Source organism: Diadema antillarum, unplaced genomic scaffold (assembly GCF_040938485.1).
Source record: "Diadema antillarum isolate AM-2024a unplaced genomic scaffold, OU_Dant_1.0 seq00000243_RagTag, whole genome shotgun sequence".
Taxonomy (NCBI): Eukaryota; Metazoa; Echinodermata; class Echinoidea; order Diadematoida; family Diadematidae; genus Diadema; species Diadema antillarum.
Genome location: NW_027271287.1, coordinates 691543 through 705529, shown reverse-complemented (window position 1 = coordinate 705529; position 13987 = coordinate 691543). Strand labels below are relative to the sequence as shown.

At 39.7% G+C, this 13987-nt stretch overlaps 1 protein-coding gene across 1 annotated transcript; it reads left to right on the top strand.

The window, feature by feature from the left end:
* Nucleotides 1-1035: 1035 nt before the first annotated feature.
* LOC139729484 (methionine aminopeptidase 1-like) lies at nt 1036-12949 on the top strand. The gene is made up of 10 exons (XM_071640409.1): nt 1036-1173; nt 3635-3769; nt 4217-4277; nt 4931-5022; nt 5564-5715; nt 6411-6481; nt 7627-7758; nt 8097-8240; nt 10236-10301; nt 12777-12949. Exons 1-10 carry the CDS (start codon nt 1036-1038, stop codon nt 12947-12949), a joined length of 1164 nt encoding a protein of 387 aa, XP_071496510.1.
* Nucleotides 12950-13987: the final 1038 nt, after the last annotated feature.

Sequence of the window (13987 nt, the reverse complement as noted above, 5' to 3'; positions counted from 1 at the left end):
TTCGATTCAAGCTATTCGCGTGCCCTCGAAAAACGAGCCCGAATACCCGAATAGTATACTTCTATGTGAACGCAGCCTCATGATAAGTCAGATGAAGACGAGAAGGAGGATGGAGAAAAGCGTCTTCTTTTTGGTAAACCTGTTGGTTACCAATCAAATTAAACCTGGTTACGGTCGGATGGGGGGAGTGCTGTACTGAGTTGTCTTGGTTCACACAGTTCCCCACCCCCCCCCCCCCCCACACACACGCACACACCCGTTTGCACTACACTGAGTACCGATACTCTTTGGGGCAATCATGCACTTTGCGGTCATACATTATTTGGGGCTCACACCAGAAAAAGTAGGTGCCATTCATGCCGAGATACATCCCCAGAGACTCCAACCCCAAGCACCTTCTGATCTGGAGATTCTCCCGCCAGAAACCTCTAGCAAACGGGAGACTCCAACTTGATGTGCGCGAAGCGCGAAGTTCCTTGCGGCCGGGGTCCAGCTCTAGGGTTCTAGAGATGCTATCCCGTGCTATCTAAGGCTATTTTTCAACATAGTAATGGCAATACTAAAGTAAGAAATCATTTCAAGCTGGAGAAACAGAGCCAGGGCGGGAGAAATTAAATCTCAAGCGGGAGAACGGGAGATTTTGCAAAAATAGGTTTTCGGCGGGAGATCTCCCGTCGAAAACGGGAGAGTTGGAGTCTCTGCATCCCTGTACAAACTCGAGAATCACAGAAGACTGGTAAATGCAGTGTGTAGGGTACCACCTCCCTGGTGTAAGCGGGACTACACCTGCTCGATTGTCTACTAGTACAGTTTAATCCGAAGACCACGAATACACCGGGCACGAACACTCCCATCATGCATACTATACACCTAACACCGGGATGTAAGAGTTCTGTGGTTGGTACATGTTGAGGTTGCTGCTAGTGAATACCTACGTGTATGGTTGTGTAGTGCGTGTTGTGAGCTTTGGAGCTGCGATGACACATGCATTCCCGAAAAGCGGTCCCATTCATTATACACAGCCAGTTCGGGAACATGGCGACAGCCGAGGTTGAAAGTTTGCCTATCGTGAACACGAATACGTGTGAAACCAGCGGATGTGGTAAAGAGGCCAAATTGCAATGTCCTACATGCATAAAACTTCAGATTTCGGGATCGTACTTTTGCTCACAGGTAGGCAACTATATGCCATAATCGTATAAGAGGACTGATGTCGAACATGCCAGACGTGTACGGCATTTTTGCTCAGTCCCATCCATTGTATGTTGTGTAGGTCATAATCTGTCTATGCTCAGCTCAATCAGCTCAGTCACCCATGCACTGGATGCTGCCAAGCAGTGCGAGTGCAGCAGTGACCAACGAAGTGAAATTTGCGTAACGTTAGGCTCTAGGGTGTGAACTAGGGAGCATGCGCATGTTATTATTGTTGTTGTTGTTGTTGCCGTTGTTGTTGCTGTTGCTGTTTTGGTTTCAATGGCGTGTATCCCTCTCAGGATTGAGTAGTAAAGAGAGCATTAACAGTTAAATTAAAAACCCCAATTTTCGGCCGGCCTCCACAATCCGGACACCTGTTATCACTTGTCACAATCCAGCAAATTCTTCTTTCACAACACACGCATATCACATTGTTTCACATACTGGCACACTCGTTCACCACAGGAAAGTGCCTGAGTGAGTTACCTCCAAAAATCCATCTAAAAATAAAATCCCAAATTTTGCCGTCAAAAATGCAGAATCGCCGCAACTTTTCCAAAGTAAATCATGAAAAAAGTGGGGGGGGGGGGGCAAAGTAGTGACACCCCCACCCCTTTAATTTTTTTTGCACTAGATCTATATAAAGGAATACATAAGGTGTCACCACTTTGGGCCCCCCCCCCCCCCCCCCCACTTTTTTACCCTGGAAGTGCGTACATTTGTCCTAAGTGACAATAGAAAGAAATACTTGTAGATAGAGACCTTGAATTGTGAGCGTGGTGAGGTTATTTTGTTAAAGTTATTTATTCCTTAGTATTTTTTGCTTGTTAGCTCATGAAACCCAGAAGTGCCCCCCCCCCCCCCCTTTGAAAACGCTCTGCTGGCCCTGCAAGGCCACTGAAAAATGTGCCGTGCCATACCTTGTTGGCGCAAGGTTGCATCAGGGACATTGCGGCACCATTGATGACTGAATTCTGGCAAGTTGGCACTTGCATTCGACCCCTGTACATTTAGTCACTTCGTCGGCACGTACAGAGATTCTGTTCTTCTTTTACATTTGTGCGGTTACCATCTCGCTCTGAGCTTGCAATAAGCAAAAAATCTTGCAAGAAAACAGAATATTTCTCAATTTTTTTTGTGCTTTTTCAGCGGCCCTGATTCTTAAAACTGGACTTAATTACCACGCACTTTGGAAAAGTTGCGCCGATTCTGCATTTTTTACATTGAAATCTGGGATTTTTTATGGATTTGTGGAGGTGACTGTGGGACTCTTCTGTTGTGAATGACAGTGCCAGTATCTGAAATGATGTGATTTGTATGTGTGGTGTGACAATAGAATTTGCTGGCTTGTGATTAATGATAAGTGACCATATTGTGGTATGTGACTGAATACTGATAGGCTTATACCCTGTTGTTAAATCATTCTGATGACAGTAGTGACGTATGTATGACGGCAGTGTGAAGCTCGACAGTAAATTAGATCTACAATTGTATATTAGTGTAGATGTTATAGGCCCTACACAGTACACCATGATTGATTTAGAACTAGAACTCTCAACTTGCATAGGGGGAAAAAAAACAACTTTCTTGATCTCTTCTATTACTTTTTTGAGTTGACTTTTGATGTGGTTGCCATAGGAGAACTTATATTCTCCCAAAGTGTATCATGCCATACCAAGTCAAAGTGAACCACTTCCCGATGTGCTCCAAAAATGTACCATAACTGTGAATTTTACCAGAAGTTGGCATTAATGAAATGATGATATAAATGGTATCCTGGGGTACCAAATAAAAATCAGCCATTTTGTTGAATTACTGTATTATAATTTTTTTTAAAAGGTTGTACCCTTGGTTCCAAAAAGGTGGAAATTATTTTGGTGCTAGAGCTAGCGCGCGCTAGCCACTGCACTGCACTGCACTGCACTGTACTGAAGCACACGCTATTGCTAGCACAGCGTGCCATGCTGCATAGTAGGCCCACAAGCGTGTACAACATGCAGTGGCATGGTAATGACTATGTACACGCGCACACAGTGCATGCATTTCTCTGCGGCTGTCCTCGAGTGGACGTGAAGTGGCGCTACACAACGTTGTACCCCTGGGTAACGCGTGATGCATCAAATGCACTAGAATTAAATGGTCTTCATCAGTTATAATACAAAGAGTCAATTCTCTTCGTTCGGGACCCCTGTTATAGCGTATCTGTAAGCCCTCTGTAGTTGATAAGTACAGGTAATTGACAATTTCAATGCAAATCAGTTGATGTGAAGTAATTGTTAGGGGTAAATAATCATCTCTGCCAAAAACTTTGTATTCCTACCTTGAGAGTGAAGTATGCAAAAGTTTTGTTCAAGCAAGAGTTCTGCATGATGATGACCACTTTTTACCAATCACCAATTTTTTTGAAGTCACCACAATGTGTCCTTTCTCTTTCACACAGGAATGCTTCAAAGGCAGCTGGGGTGAGCACAAGAAGGTCCATAAGAAAGCCAAGGAAGCACGAAGCACAGAGATAAAGCCATACAATCCATGGCCGGGTTTCTTCTTTACAGGAAAACTTCGCCCATATCCTCGGGTACTGTCCCTTCATGTTTATGTCTTAATAGCTCTCCCTACCCCATACCCACCCCCTCCCCACAATGATATACTTGTCAATTTTAACATGAAGCTATTTCTGCTGTCAGTATGATGTTGTACAAAGAATAAGGTTTCATGTATTTAATTAATGTCCGTAACAATGAAATAGGAAGGTAATGCGGAATTATGATACCACTACAGGTAGTAATCAGGTCTAGCGAAATAATCTGTTTCCGAGCACCTAAGTTACTTGTAACTTGTCTGAAACTGAAAACCGCAAATGCAAAGACAAAGATATTTAAGAAGTAGAGGCTCCCAAGCGATGTCATGGAGGTCTGTGTGATTATTCTGTTTAAGATGAAGAGTACTTAGATGTTTTGTCTCATATCTACTGGAAATATAATTGATTATGGTGACATATAATTCATATTTCTTATCTGGACAGGGTCCACTGAGAGATGTTCCTGTAAATATGGAAAGACCAGACTATGCAGATCATCCAGATGGTATGTGGTGGTTGTATGAGTCCCTTCTCCAATCCTAAGCCAAGTTACTGAATTAGATACCAGCATATGTCAAGTGATGTTCAATTTATCTGCTCCTTGCTAAGACTCACAGTGGTTGGTGTGGTGTCATCCTGTAGTTTTCTATTAGGTTGAGAGTGAAGAGAGAATCTAGTGATGTGGGGATGTTATATCTCCTATGATTCAATCTTTTTAATGTCAAAAAAAAAAGAAAGTGACACAATGAAATTCTTGGTCCACTCCCTGTGCGTATCAGCTTTATATTGCTGGAAACCTATTTAATGATGTCATTGATGACTTAGTGAAACAGCTGTGTTTTAATCATATTTGGTCAATTTAAGGTAGCGTTATAGGTTTTTTTGTTTTTTTCTTCTTCATCATCTTGATAAGTACTGGACAACGCTACTCACTGCAAATAGGACAAATGTCACTTTGGTGCCAAAGGTAAAAGTGTACCTAGGAGTTAAACATTGCATGAAATTGGAATGTGTCCCCTGCAATAATGTATGAATGAGGTGTAAACATTTGACTGGTATGTTTTTTAATCTCATTTCGGAATGAATATGTTTTTGTTGTCATTGAATATCATTCATTTGTGCATATGTCCAAAACATAACGTTGCAATCTCTTGTCAGGTTTACCTCTGAGTGAGATGGCGGTGCGAGGCAATAGTTACATCAAGCAGCTCACCAAAGATGAAATCGAAGGACTTAGAGTCGCCTGTAAGGTAAGCAGGCTTTTGCTGAGTAACAGCATAGTAGTTTACCTAGTCATTGACATATGATGCCCCTCATCATGTATGGCTAGGTTGTGAAAATAGTTTTATTCACTTTGATTTTAATATCCACTGTCCAGTTGTATGCATATTCAACCTGTTGAGGACAAGTCCCGAGTGCACTTAGGCAAGTGTCTATGGGAAATGCATGTTGTAGCAAAATCAGCCCGTCCTCAGCGGTTAGGTAATATGGTACCCCCTGTGGGAGAAACGTTTGATAGTAATGTTCTTTAATTTGAATATTCGATATTTGATATTTGATATTCATTTATTTCTGCAATATCATGACAAGCGTAGTATACAAACAAATACATTTTTCTTTTGTACAAACCTTAGGATATTCATTATGTATCTGTGTCTAGGTGTTTGGATACAACATATGTGGGACTGCAATCTATTTGTTAACTTAAAAGTATTTTGCAAGTGGTGAAGAATGGTCAGGTTGCTTTGAAGTTAATTTTTTATTCGCCATCTTATAATTTGTGACCGTCAGTATGGCAGGGAAGTCCTCGATGTCGCTGCGGCCATGATTAAGGCTGGTGTGACGACGGATGACATCGATGCTGCAGTACACCAAGCTTGTCTAGATCGGAACTGCTACCCATCCCCACTTAACTACAGGGGCTTCCCCAAGTCTTGCTGCACGTAAGTCTCTATAGATTTTGGACACTCTGGAGACAGGAGGGAAAATGTAAATATGTTGCAGCACACAGAAATTTGTGAGAATAGGAGTGTTCCACGTAAAACAAGACATATTTACAAACGTCTGTCTTTTGACATTGTCACGGTTGGTGTTATCAAAATTTCTTTATTTCTCTTATTATTATTATTGTTATTATTATTATTATTGCTTATGCCATTAAATTATTATTATTATCATCATCATAATCATCATCATCATCGTCATCGTCATCATCATCATGATTATTGCTAAGATTATTCATCATCATCATCACCTCCCAGCCAACCAGATACTGCTGCAAAGCCAGTGGATGGATACTTTCTGTACTATCACAATATTATTTGAAATTGATGTTTAGATTTTCTGTGATTCAAAAAACAAGGTGCTACAAGGATTAATCAGAATTGGACTTAGAGTGAGAAAGTTGTTGAATTTTAGTTTTTTGTTTGCATGCACAATGCAGTGACATCATCACCTTGGCTAATGCACATATTGTCAACCAAATTTATTATTTCTCCTCCATGACAAGATAATCAATTTAGACCCAAACCAGTGTACAATCTAGAATGAATAGGAGTTTTAGTCAACTTTTCTGATCTAAAAGCTCCTAGTTTTTCCTTCAGCTTTGCAGCTCACATTTTGTCTTCCTGGTTTGCAGGTCAGTGAATGAGGTTATATGCCATGGCATTCCAGACAAGAGACCATTACAAGATGGGGATATAGTCAATGGTAAGTCAGGCAAGCCGTGTGAAATGTTACACATGGTTGATATGTCTGGATGGTCACAGTAAAACTATTATCTATTTAAGGCATATTAGCAACACATTAAAAATGTGTATTTTTGTCTGTTTAATTTTCATGTGGAATAACAGAGCGTATTCAAGGTAACACATAGGCTAGTGCATTAATTCCCCTTAGGCTACTGTAGTAAATGGCTGTGAAATGATACATCGTATTTTGTCCTGTCTGTTGTGCGAACGCTCTGCTGAGTGTGTGAACGCTTGCTATAAGTGCAGGTCACTACTTGTTTAGTGTAGAGTCTTAATCAAATTATATTAAACTAGGACCTACTTTTAACAGTTTCTGTAAAAGTGGAAATTTTTGCGGTGTTGAAATTTTCGCGCATTTCGCGCAACCAGAAACTAGCGCGAAAATAAAAGCATACGAATATTTTTGCTTGCTATACATTCCTGTGCGTGATGTCTTGATTCCGCGGAAATAAAAACACGCGAAACTCTTCTTACCAGGCCAAGCGCGAAAAATTAGTCGCGCGAAAAATATCCACTTTTACAGTATTGCTTTCTCTAGATAATGATTGTAGATAATGCCAATAATATTGGAAGGCTTTGTTTCATGAAATAGCAACGAATATTGCGCTTGATAAGACCAATATTGTGCTTCAGTTTGTGCAATATTTCCTGGTATCCCATTCATTGCCTTTCAATATGAAATAATTACTCGTAGTCAGTCAACATTCTATATGCATTGGGGTGACACATGCTATAAACACTTTGCTTTTGTAGAAATCACTGTATTGCCATATAAACAGATGCTGCCAATGCATTGAACCAAATATTGCTGCAGATGAGCTAAAAATTTCATTGTGAGTTTGTCCTCCACATGCGGTAACTTGATTTTTTTCTTGTTTTGATGTTTAATGATTTGTCTTCAAACGGCGTTGAGTTTTATGCCTCTACCCGAAAAGGTGTCAGAGGCGTTGTTGTTTCAAGTTCTCCATCTATACGTCTTGTTTTGTTTGGCTTTGTAGTCTTTCATGACTACAATCTTTTAAACCTGTCTTGGGTACCGTGACTGCAAGGATGAAATGACCTGTGGATGATTCACCATGCCCATTCTTGAATTGCCTTTCGCAGTTGACATTACAGTATACCACGGCGGTTTCCATGGCGACCTGAACGAGACGTTCTTTGTGGGTAAGGTGGACGAGAGGATACAGGAGCTTGTCAGGGTCACGTACGAGAGCATGATGCAGGCCATCGACATAGGTTAGTGCTTTTTCCTCATCACACAGACAGGCGGATATATCCAAAATGTACGGACAGGCAGATATTTCCAAAACATACAGACAGGCGGATATCCAAAAGATACCATCATGCTGTTATTGGCACATGAAGCTATATTGTGTGAGATTTTGATTTGCTACTGATAGAAACCAGAACATAAGAGCTGTCTTAAGTGAATTTAATATTTTTTTCTGTTTAAAAGCCACTTTCATTTCCAAATGATAGAGGCCCCCGGAATGTACTGAATATTCATAAGGATCCCTAAAAGGATTTCCACTGATATAACTATTGTTGTTTGCCTTCCCCACAACCCCTTACAGTGAAGCCGGGGGTGAAATATCGCGAGGTCGGGGCTGTCATCCAGAAGCACTGCCAGGCACATGGATTCTCCGTCGTCAAAACATACTGCGGTCATGGGATTCATCGACTCTTCCATACCGCCCCCAATGTCCCCTTCTATGCCAGTAAGTGTAGCTCTGTGCACATATGAAGCCAGATTATCTCATTCCATTTCCATTTGAGAACATTTGTTTTCTCCTCAAGACATTCACTATCGAAAGTGGACTAAACAAGTTTTCAGAGAGCTAGAAGGTCATTAATGTCAAATGTGAACCTTGAAGTAGATAAGCAGGTGGACAAAGAGCAAGAATGGTGCTAATGTGATGTGGTTTGATAATATTGTAAAAGTGCAGATGACCAGCTCCCATCGAGCAAGAAGAATATTACTGTGAAAATGTAACTTTATATATATTGTGGAAGTTGACATGATAGATAATGATAATGATAATGAATAACATTTATATAGCGCTTGATACTGATGTTTCTAAGCGCATTGATAAGCGCATTGATAGATATGTATAGAACAGGCACAGCTCTAATGCACAACTGTGACTTTGTAAATAACGATGTGAGTTGACGAGATTTATTTGCCTACAGCAAGAAGGGTGCAGTCTACACCTGTAATTTTGTTTTTTCAATATTTTGGAAATGGAAAAAGTATGATTTGATGTAAAGTTGGTAAATGTGCACATTGCAGAAAGCATCATATAGAGACATTTATATCAACTTCGCTGCATTTTGCAATATTCTTGGTTTGGTTATAATATTGTAAATGGATTGTATCTAGTATACGATGTGAAATTGTGTTACTACATAAGGATTAAATACACTGTAAGTTGTTGTTCAGATATAATATGAAACATTACATGCTCATTTCTGTTGGCTGCCTTGAATTATTAGTTGTGACTAAAGAATGAGTCATTTGTGTCTTGTGTTACAGAAAACAAGGCTTTGTAAATACGGTGTGAGTTGACTAGATTGATTTGCCTAGAGCAAGAAGGGTGCAGTCTAGACCTGTAATTTTGTTTTTTCAATATTTTGGAAATGGAAAAAGTATTATTTGATGTAAAGTTGGTAAATGTGCATATTGCAGAAAGCACCATAGGGGCAATTCCGCGGTTAGTAACGTTACATTTGAACAAATTCAGATATTTGTTTTTACTACCGTACTAAATTACCATTTATTCATTTCAAGTCAAAATCATGTCAAAAACATGTTCATCCTTCCCAGGTTTATGATACAGAAAAGAATGAATACAATCCATGAAATATTAGAATTGCTATGGCAACTTAAAGGGCAGGTTAGTAACGTTACGAAAAAAGGACATGACAAAAAAATCAATGTCTTGTAACAAAAAGTGTGCAAAAATTCAAGTCACTTCAAACAAAGTGTTGCATTAATTTTAATTATTGCATCATGACAAATGTTCACACAAATTTTGTTAGCAGTTCGACCAATTATTTTTTAGCTAGACCCCCAAAAGCATGGTTAGTAACGTTACGGTTAGTAACGTTACATTTGTCCGGAGTAATTCCGCAGGTCATTTCACCCTTTTGTAATTGACAAAATGTCACATGACTTCTGGAGTATTTAAATGTATTCATCTTTTACCCATTAGCAAAACTTTGAGGAAAAAATGTCAAAGGAACCCACTGTAATTTGCATTTAAGTGAATTTCAGCATCCCCAGTCCCACATGTACATTTTAAATGATGGTTTTAGATCTCGCGAAATCAATAAATACGAAAAATAAAATGTACTTAATTTGAAAGACCTTAATGATTGGTGAACATCCATGGCATTAGTTGGTACCTAAATTAAAGAGTAAGATAAAGAGGCACATTTCTTTTATCCATGTCATGTCCACCTAACTGCGGAATTGCCCATAGAGACATTTATGTCAACTACGCTGTATTTTGCACTTTCTTGTGTTTGGTTATATTGTAAATTATGGATTGTATCTAGTATACAGTGTGAAATTGTGTTATGATACATAAGGATGGAATGCCCAGAAAGTTTTTAGCCAGATATAATATGAAAGATTACATGCCCATTTCTGTTGGCTGCCTTGAATTATTAGTTGTGACTAAAGCATGAGTCATTTGTGTCTTGTGTTGCAGAAAATAAGGCAGTCGGTGTGATGAAACCCGGCCACGCCTTCACGATAGAACCCATGGTCAATGTAGGTAAGTAGTTTGCAGGGGTCTTGAACCCATGACAACCCATACTTACTTCATGCTCTAGTCATCCAACAATATACCTGCTGTATAAGCTGTTATTTTCACGTACAGATACTTTCACAAGTCAGGTCACAGACATTTTCGCAAGTCGGGAGGTCACAGACATTTTTGCGAGTCGGGAGGTCACAGACATTTTTGCGAGATGTTGTTTTTGTGAATTGACACCGAGGCTATTGCATGTGCACTATTACCCTAGCGCAATGCGACATTTTCGCGTGTTGTTTAATTCGCAGTCCAATGGTGATTTGCGAAATTTAAGAAAATTAAATACTCACAAAAATAACAGCTTATACAGTACCAGCTGTATAAATTGGTCAGTAGCTGTTCAGATTTGAGATAGTGCCAACATACCCGTATCAAGTTCTTCTTTGTCATTTTTCCTCACAAAGCTACAAATTCTATATGCTGCAAAATGGGATTTTGTTTTTTCAAGATTAATCTTTTTAACTTGAGCAAGATTTTGAGCTGTAATGAATATTGGAATTGTGAGGGCAGGTTATGAGCAGCAGAACACAGGTAATCAGTTTGATGACAAAAAAACAAAAACAAAAAAGAGGAAACAAGGAAAAGAAAACACATGCATATTAGCAAGTATCTTGACCTGGTGCTGCAGCATGGTGAAATGTTGACATGTGCCCTTGAGTGCAAATTAACATTTTAAGTGTATCTGTACTCACTTTTCTGACATAGTAGTTTATTGTATTGGTAATATCTCTGAGAAATCTTAGAGTGTGAGGAAGCTCCTATACAGAGATTTCATATCACAAAGATCAGTCCCTAAATGCCAAAAAACACAGGTGCCTTGATCTAAGACTAGTCGTCTTGTATTATCATTTGCATTCAATGGCATAGTTGGATAACTTTCTGTACAAACATTGATGTACGGAATCTCTTTTCCAACTCGCAGATGCACGTATGGTTACGTACGCAGCTGGGTGCTGACAGGCAATGGTGCAGTGCATTCAGTGGCGCGGCAGCATGTGCTGTCATGCAGGTGCAGCAGCGACTCGAGAGCCAGCGCTTCTAGCACATCAAATCTAAATTCTAGGGTACAGATACACTTTAAATGCTTGTTCACAACACACCAGTACATATATTCATATATAGAGTGTAGAAAATGACCTGCATGAAATTTATTCATGGGGGGGGGGGGGCATTTTTTGCACTTGTTCCATCCCATGCAAAGTGTGCAGTAGTTTTTACACCCCAAAATATTCCACATTTGCAGCCAATAGACTGTTTCTGTATTGTATTCAAATTCCATGCCCACATTTTTTACAAAAGATTGCCTAAACTACAATAAAGCTTGCTGGAGGCTTGCCATACCTAGCAGCCACTAGTTAATGCTACTGTAAAAGTGGATATTTTCGCGCGAGTAATTTTTCGCGATATGTAGAGTAAGACTGTATTTCACACGTTTGTAATTCCCCGGTAGCAAGACATTTCATAGTGATTCATATGACTAGCAAATGTAATTGTGTGCTTTTATTTTAGCGCTAATTTCTAGTTGAGCGAAATGTGCAAAAATTTCGCAAAAATTTCCACTTTTACAGTATTCAGTGAATTCCTGCCTGAGTGGAGGGAGCAGGTGAATGAAATGGTTTGTTCCTAGGCTCATGGACCTAGTACACAAGGACATTCATCGTATCGTTAATTAATTCATACACCTGTACATCTCAAAAGCGCCACAAAGACATTTTTAGCATGCTTCACTGCTTTGATCTCATGATCGTCACGGCCAGCAAGCCGGGAGAAGGACAAGACGGAGATTCAAGAAATCTAAAACTATATGCGCAGAAGAAAATGACTCACAAAAATCAAGTAAAGTGAATGTGCAGCTGTGGTGTATGTTAGGGAATCATACCTCAAACAATTTCGCTTTGGGGAAGCAGGCAGTTTTTGAAAGAAAGCTAACATTTTGGCAGAATGATTGTCATTTTTTATCTCAATATTTCACTTTTCCACAGCTTATTCCGGAGCAAAAAGGTATGGTAATGGTAGAGAATAGGTATATCATGCCATTAGGCAAGATCTTCTGTGTGTGCGAAAATGTGCAAATCAGCAATTTCCCATTTTTTGACACAAAATTTGTCATGATCTCAGATTTTCTGCTCCTCATCATCTGTATTTATTCAAAGACATTCCGTCTGAAAAAGGCACATCAGCGAAGCAAGACTGAAATGAGTGAAACGATTCTTTAGTTAGTGACGATACATGATCACACAGTCGTGATTGTCCAGACACCTGAATGTACTCATTAAAATGCACATAATCATGTTTCGGCAAGGATCATTACATCAAAGAAAGACTGCCATGAACAGTCCATGTATATTAGATTCATGCTAGGCTGCAGGAAAACGTACACCCATGAATTTGAATACATCACAGAAACAATTTTTAACACTTTCTGTATCCGTGCAGGCTCATGGAAGGACAACCTCTGGCCGGACGACTGGACGGCGGTCACCACGGACGGCAAGTGGTCGGCGCAGTTTGAGCACACTATGATCGTCACAGACACCGGCGTGGAGGTCCTGACGGCCAGGGGTCCAGGGCATGGCAGACCGCACTTCATGGACCAGGTGGCGTCCTAGCTGATGGAATCTCACGGGCAAAATGTCTGTTGACATTTCACAGTTAGACTGCCACTGAAAAGCCCATGCCCTTATTTAGTACTGACCAGGGTTGTTATTTTTTTTTTTCAAAGATTGCTTCAAGGGGGAGTCTTGATGACGAAGAAAAGTGACACATCTTTGCCTTTACCCCCTTCATGAAAGATGATAAAAGATGATGCATTTAGGTAAATTGTTTGCCCAAATATATTCTATTGGTTACGTTCAAATGATACGTGGGAGGAAAATAAGGTGCCATGTCCTTTTTAGTTTGTAGCTGTTCAGATGTTAAAGAGCCATTTATAAAATCATTTAATCATGTCTGTTAGCATATCTCTGATGAACAGAACTTGATGGGGACCATGCTTGATGGATTTTAGATGGAGAAAAACTATTTCAACCCATTGAGGACGAGTCTCTAGTATACTTGGGCAAGCATCTATGGGAAATGCATGTTGTAGCAAAATCAAACCGTCCTCAACGGGTTAAGTGTTCCTACCTTCACAATGCTTGTAGTCACTATTTTCTTTCTCACAGGCGTTTTTATCACATCTTCTTCCCTCAGTAGGTGTTTATACATCTTTTCCATTCATCTGTATGTAATTGAACTGGACTCTATGGTTTGATGTTACAAAGTACCTGATATAACAAACTAATTTCTCCGGTCCCAATGAATATATTTCCTTTGTTTTGTACTTCATCTTGACTTCTGATACAACAAATTACCTTTTATGAAGAACAATTGTCTTGGTCCCAAGGGTCTTGTTATACTGAGTTTCCACTGTAATGTGACTGAAGAAAACCAGCGAAAATGTTTGAGAGGGTACTTTTAGTTTGTGGGGCTTGTTTTAACCCCCTGGTGACTGAGGTTGTGTCACAAACATTCAGGCCAAAACTCCTGTGTCATTTGAAAATATGGACTGCTTATCCACGGCTTCATAAGTAGAGGTCCGCGAAAATATGTAGAAAGAATTGTACCTTCCGTCAAAGTTTTATACTTTTTCTTTGGTCCATTGTGTT

Coding starts and splice junctions, on each gene's coding strand:
- LOC139729484 (XM_071640409.1), top strand. CDS start 1,036: ATGGCGACAGCCGAGGTTGAAAGTTTGCCTATCGTGAACACGAATACG. Junction 1,174..3,634: donor GATCGTACTTTTGCTCACAG/GTAGGCAACTAT, acceptor TCTTTCACACAG/GAATGCTTCAAAGGCAGCTG. Junction 5,716..6,410: donor TTCCCCAAGTCTTGCTGCAC/GTAAGTCTCTAT, acceptor CCTGGTTTGCAG/GTCAGTGAATGAGGTTATAT.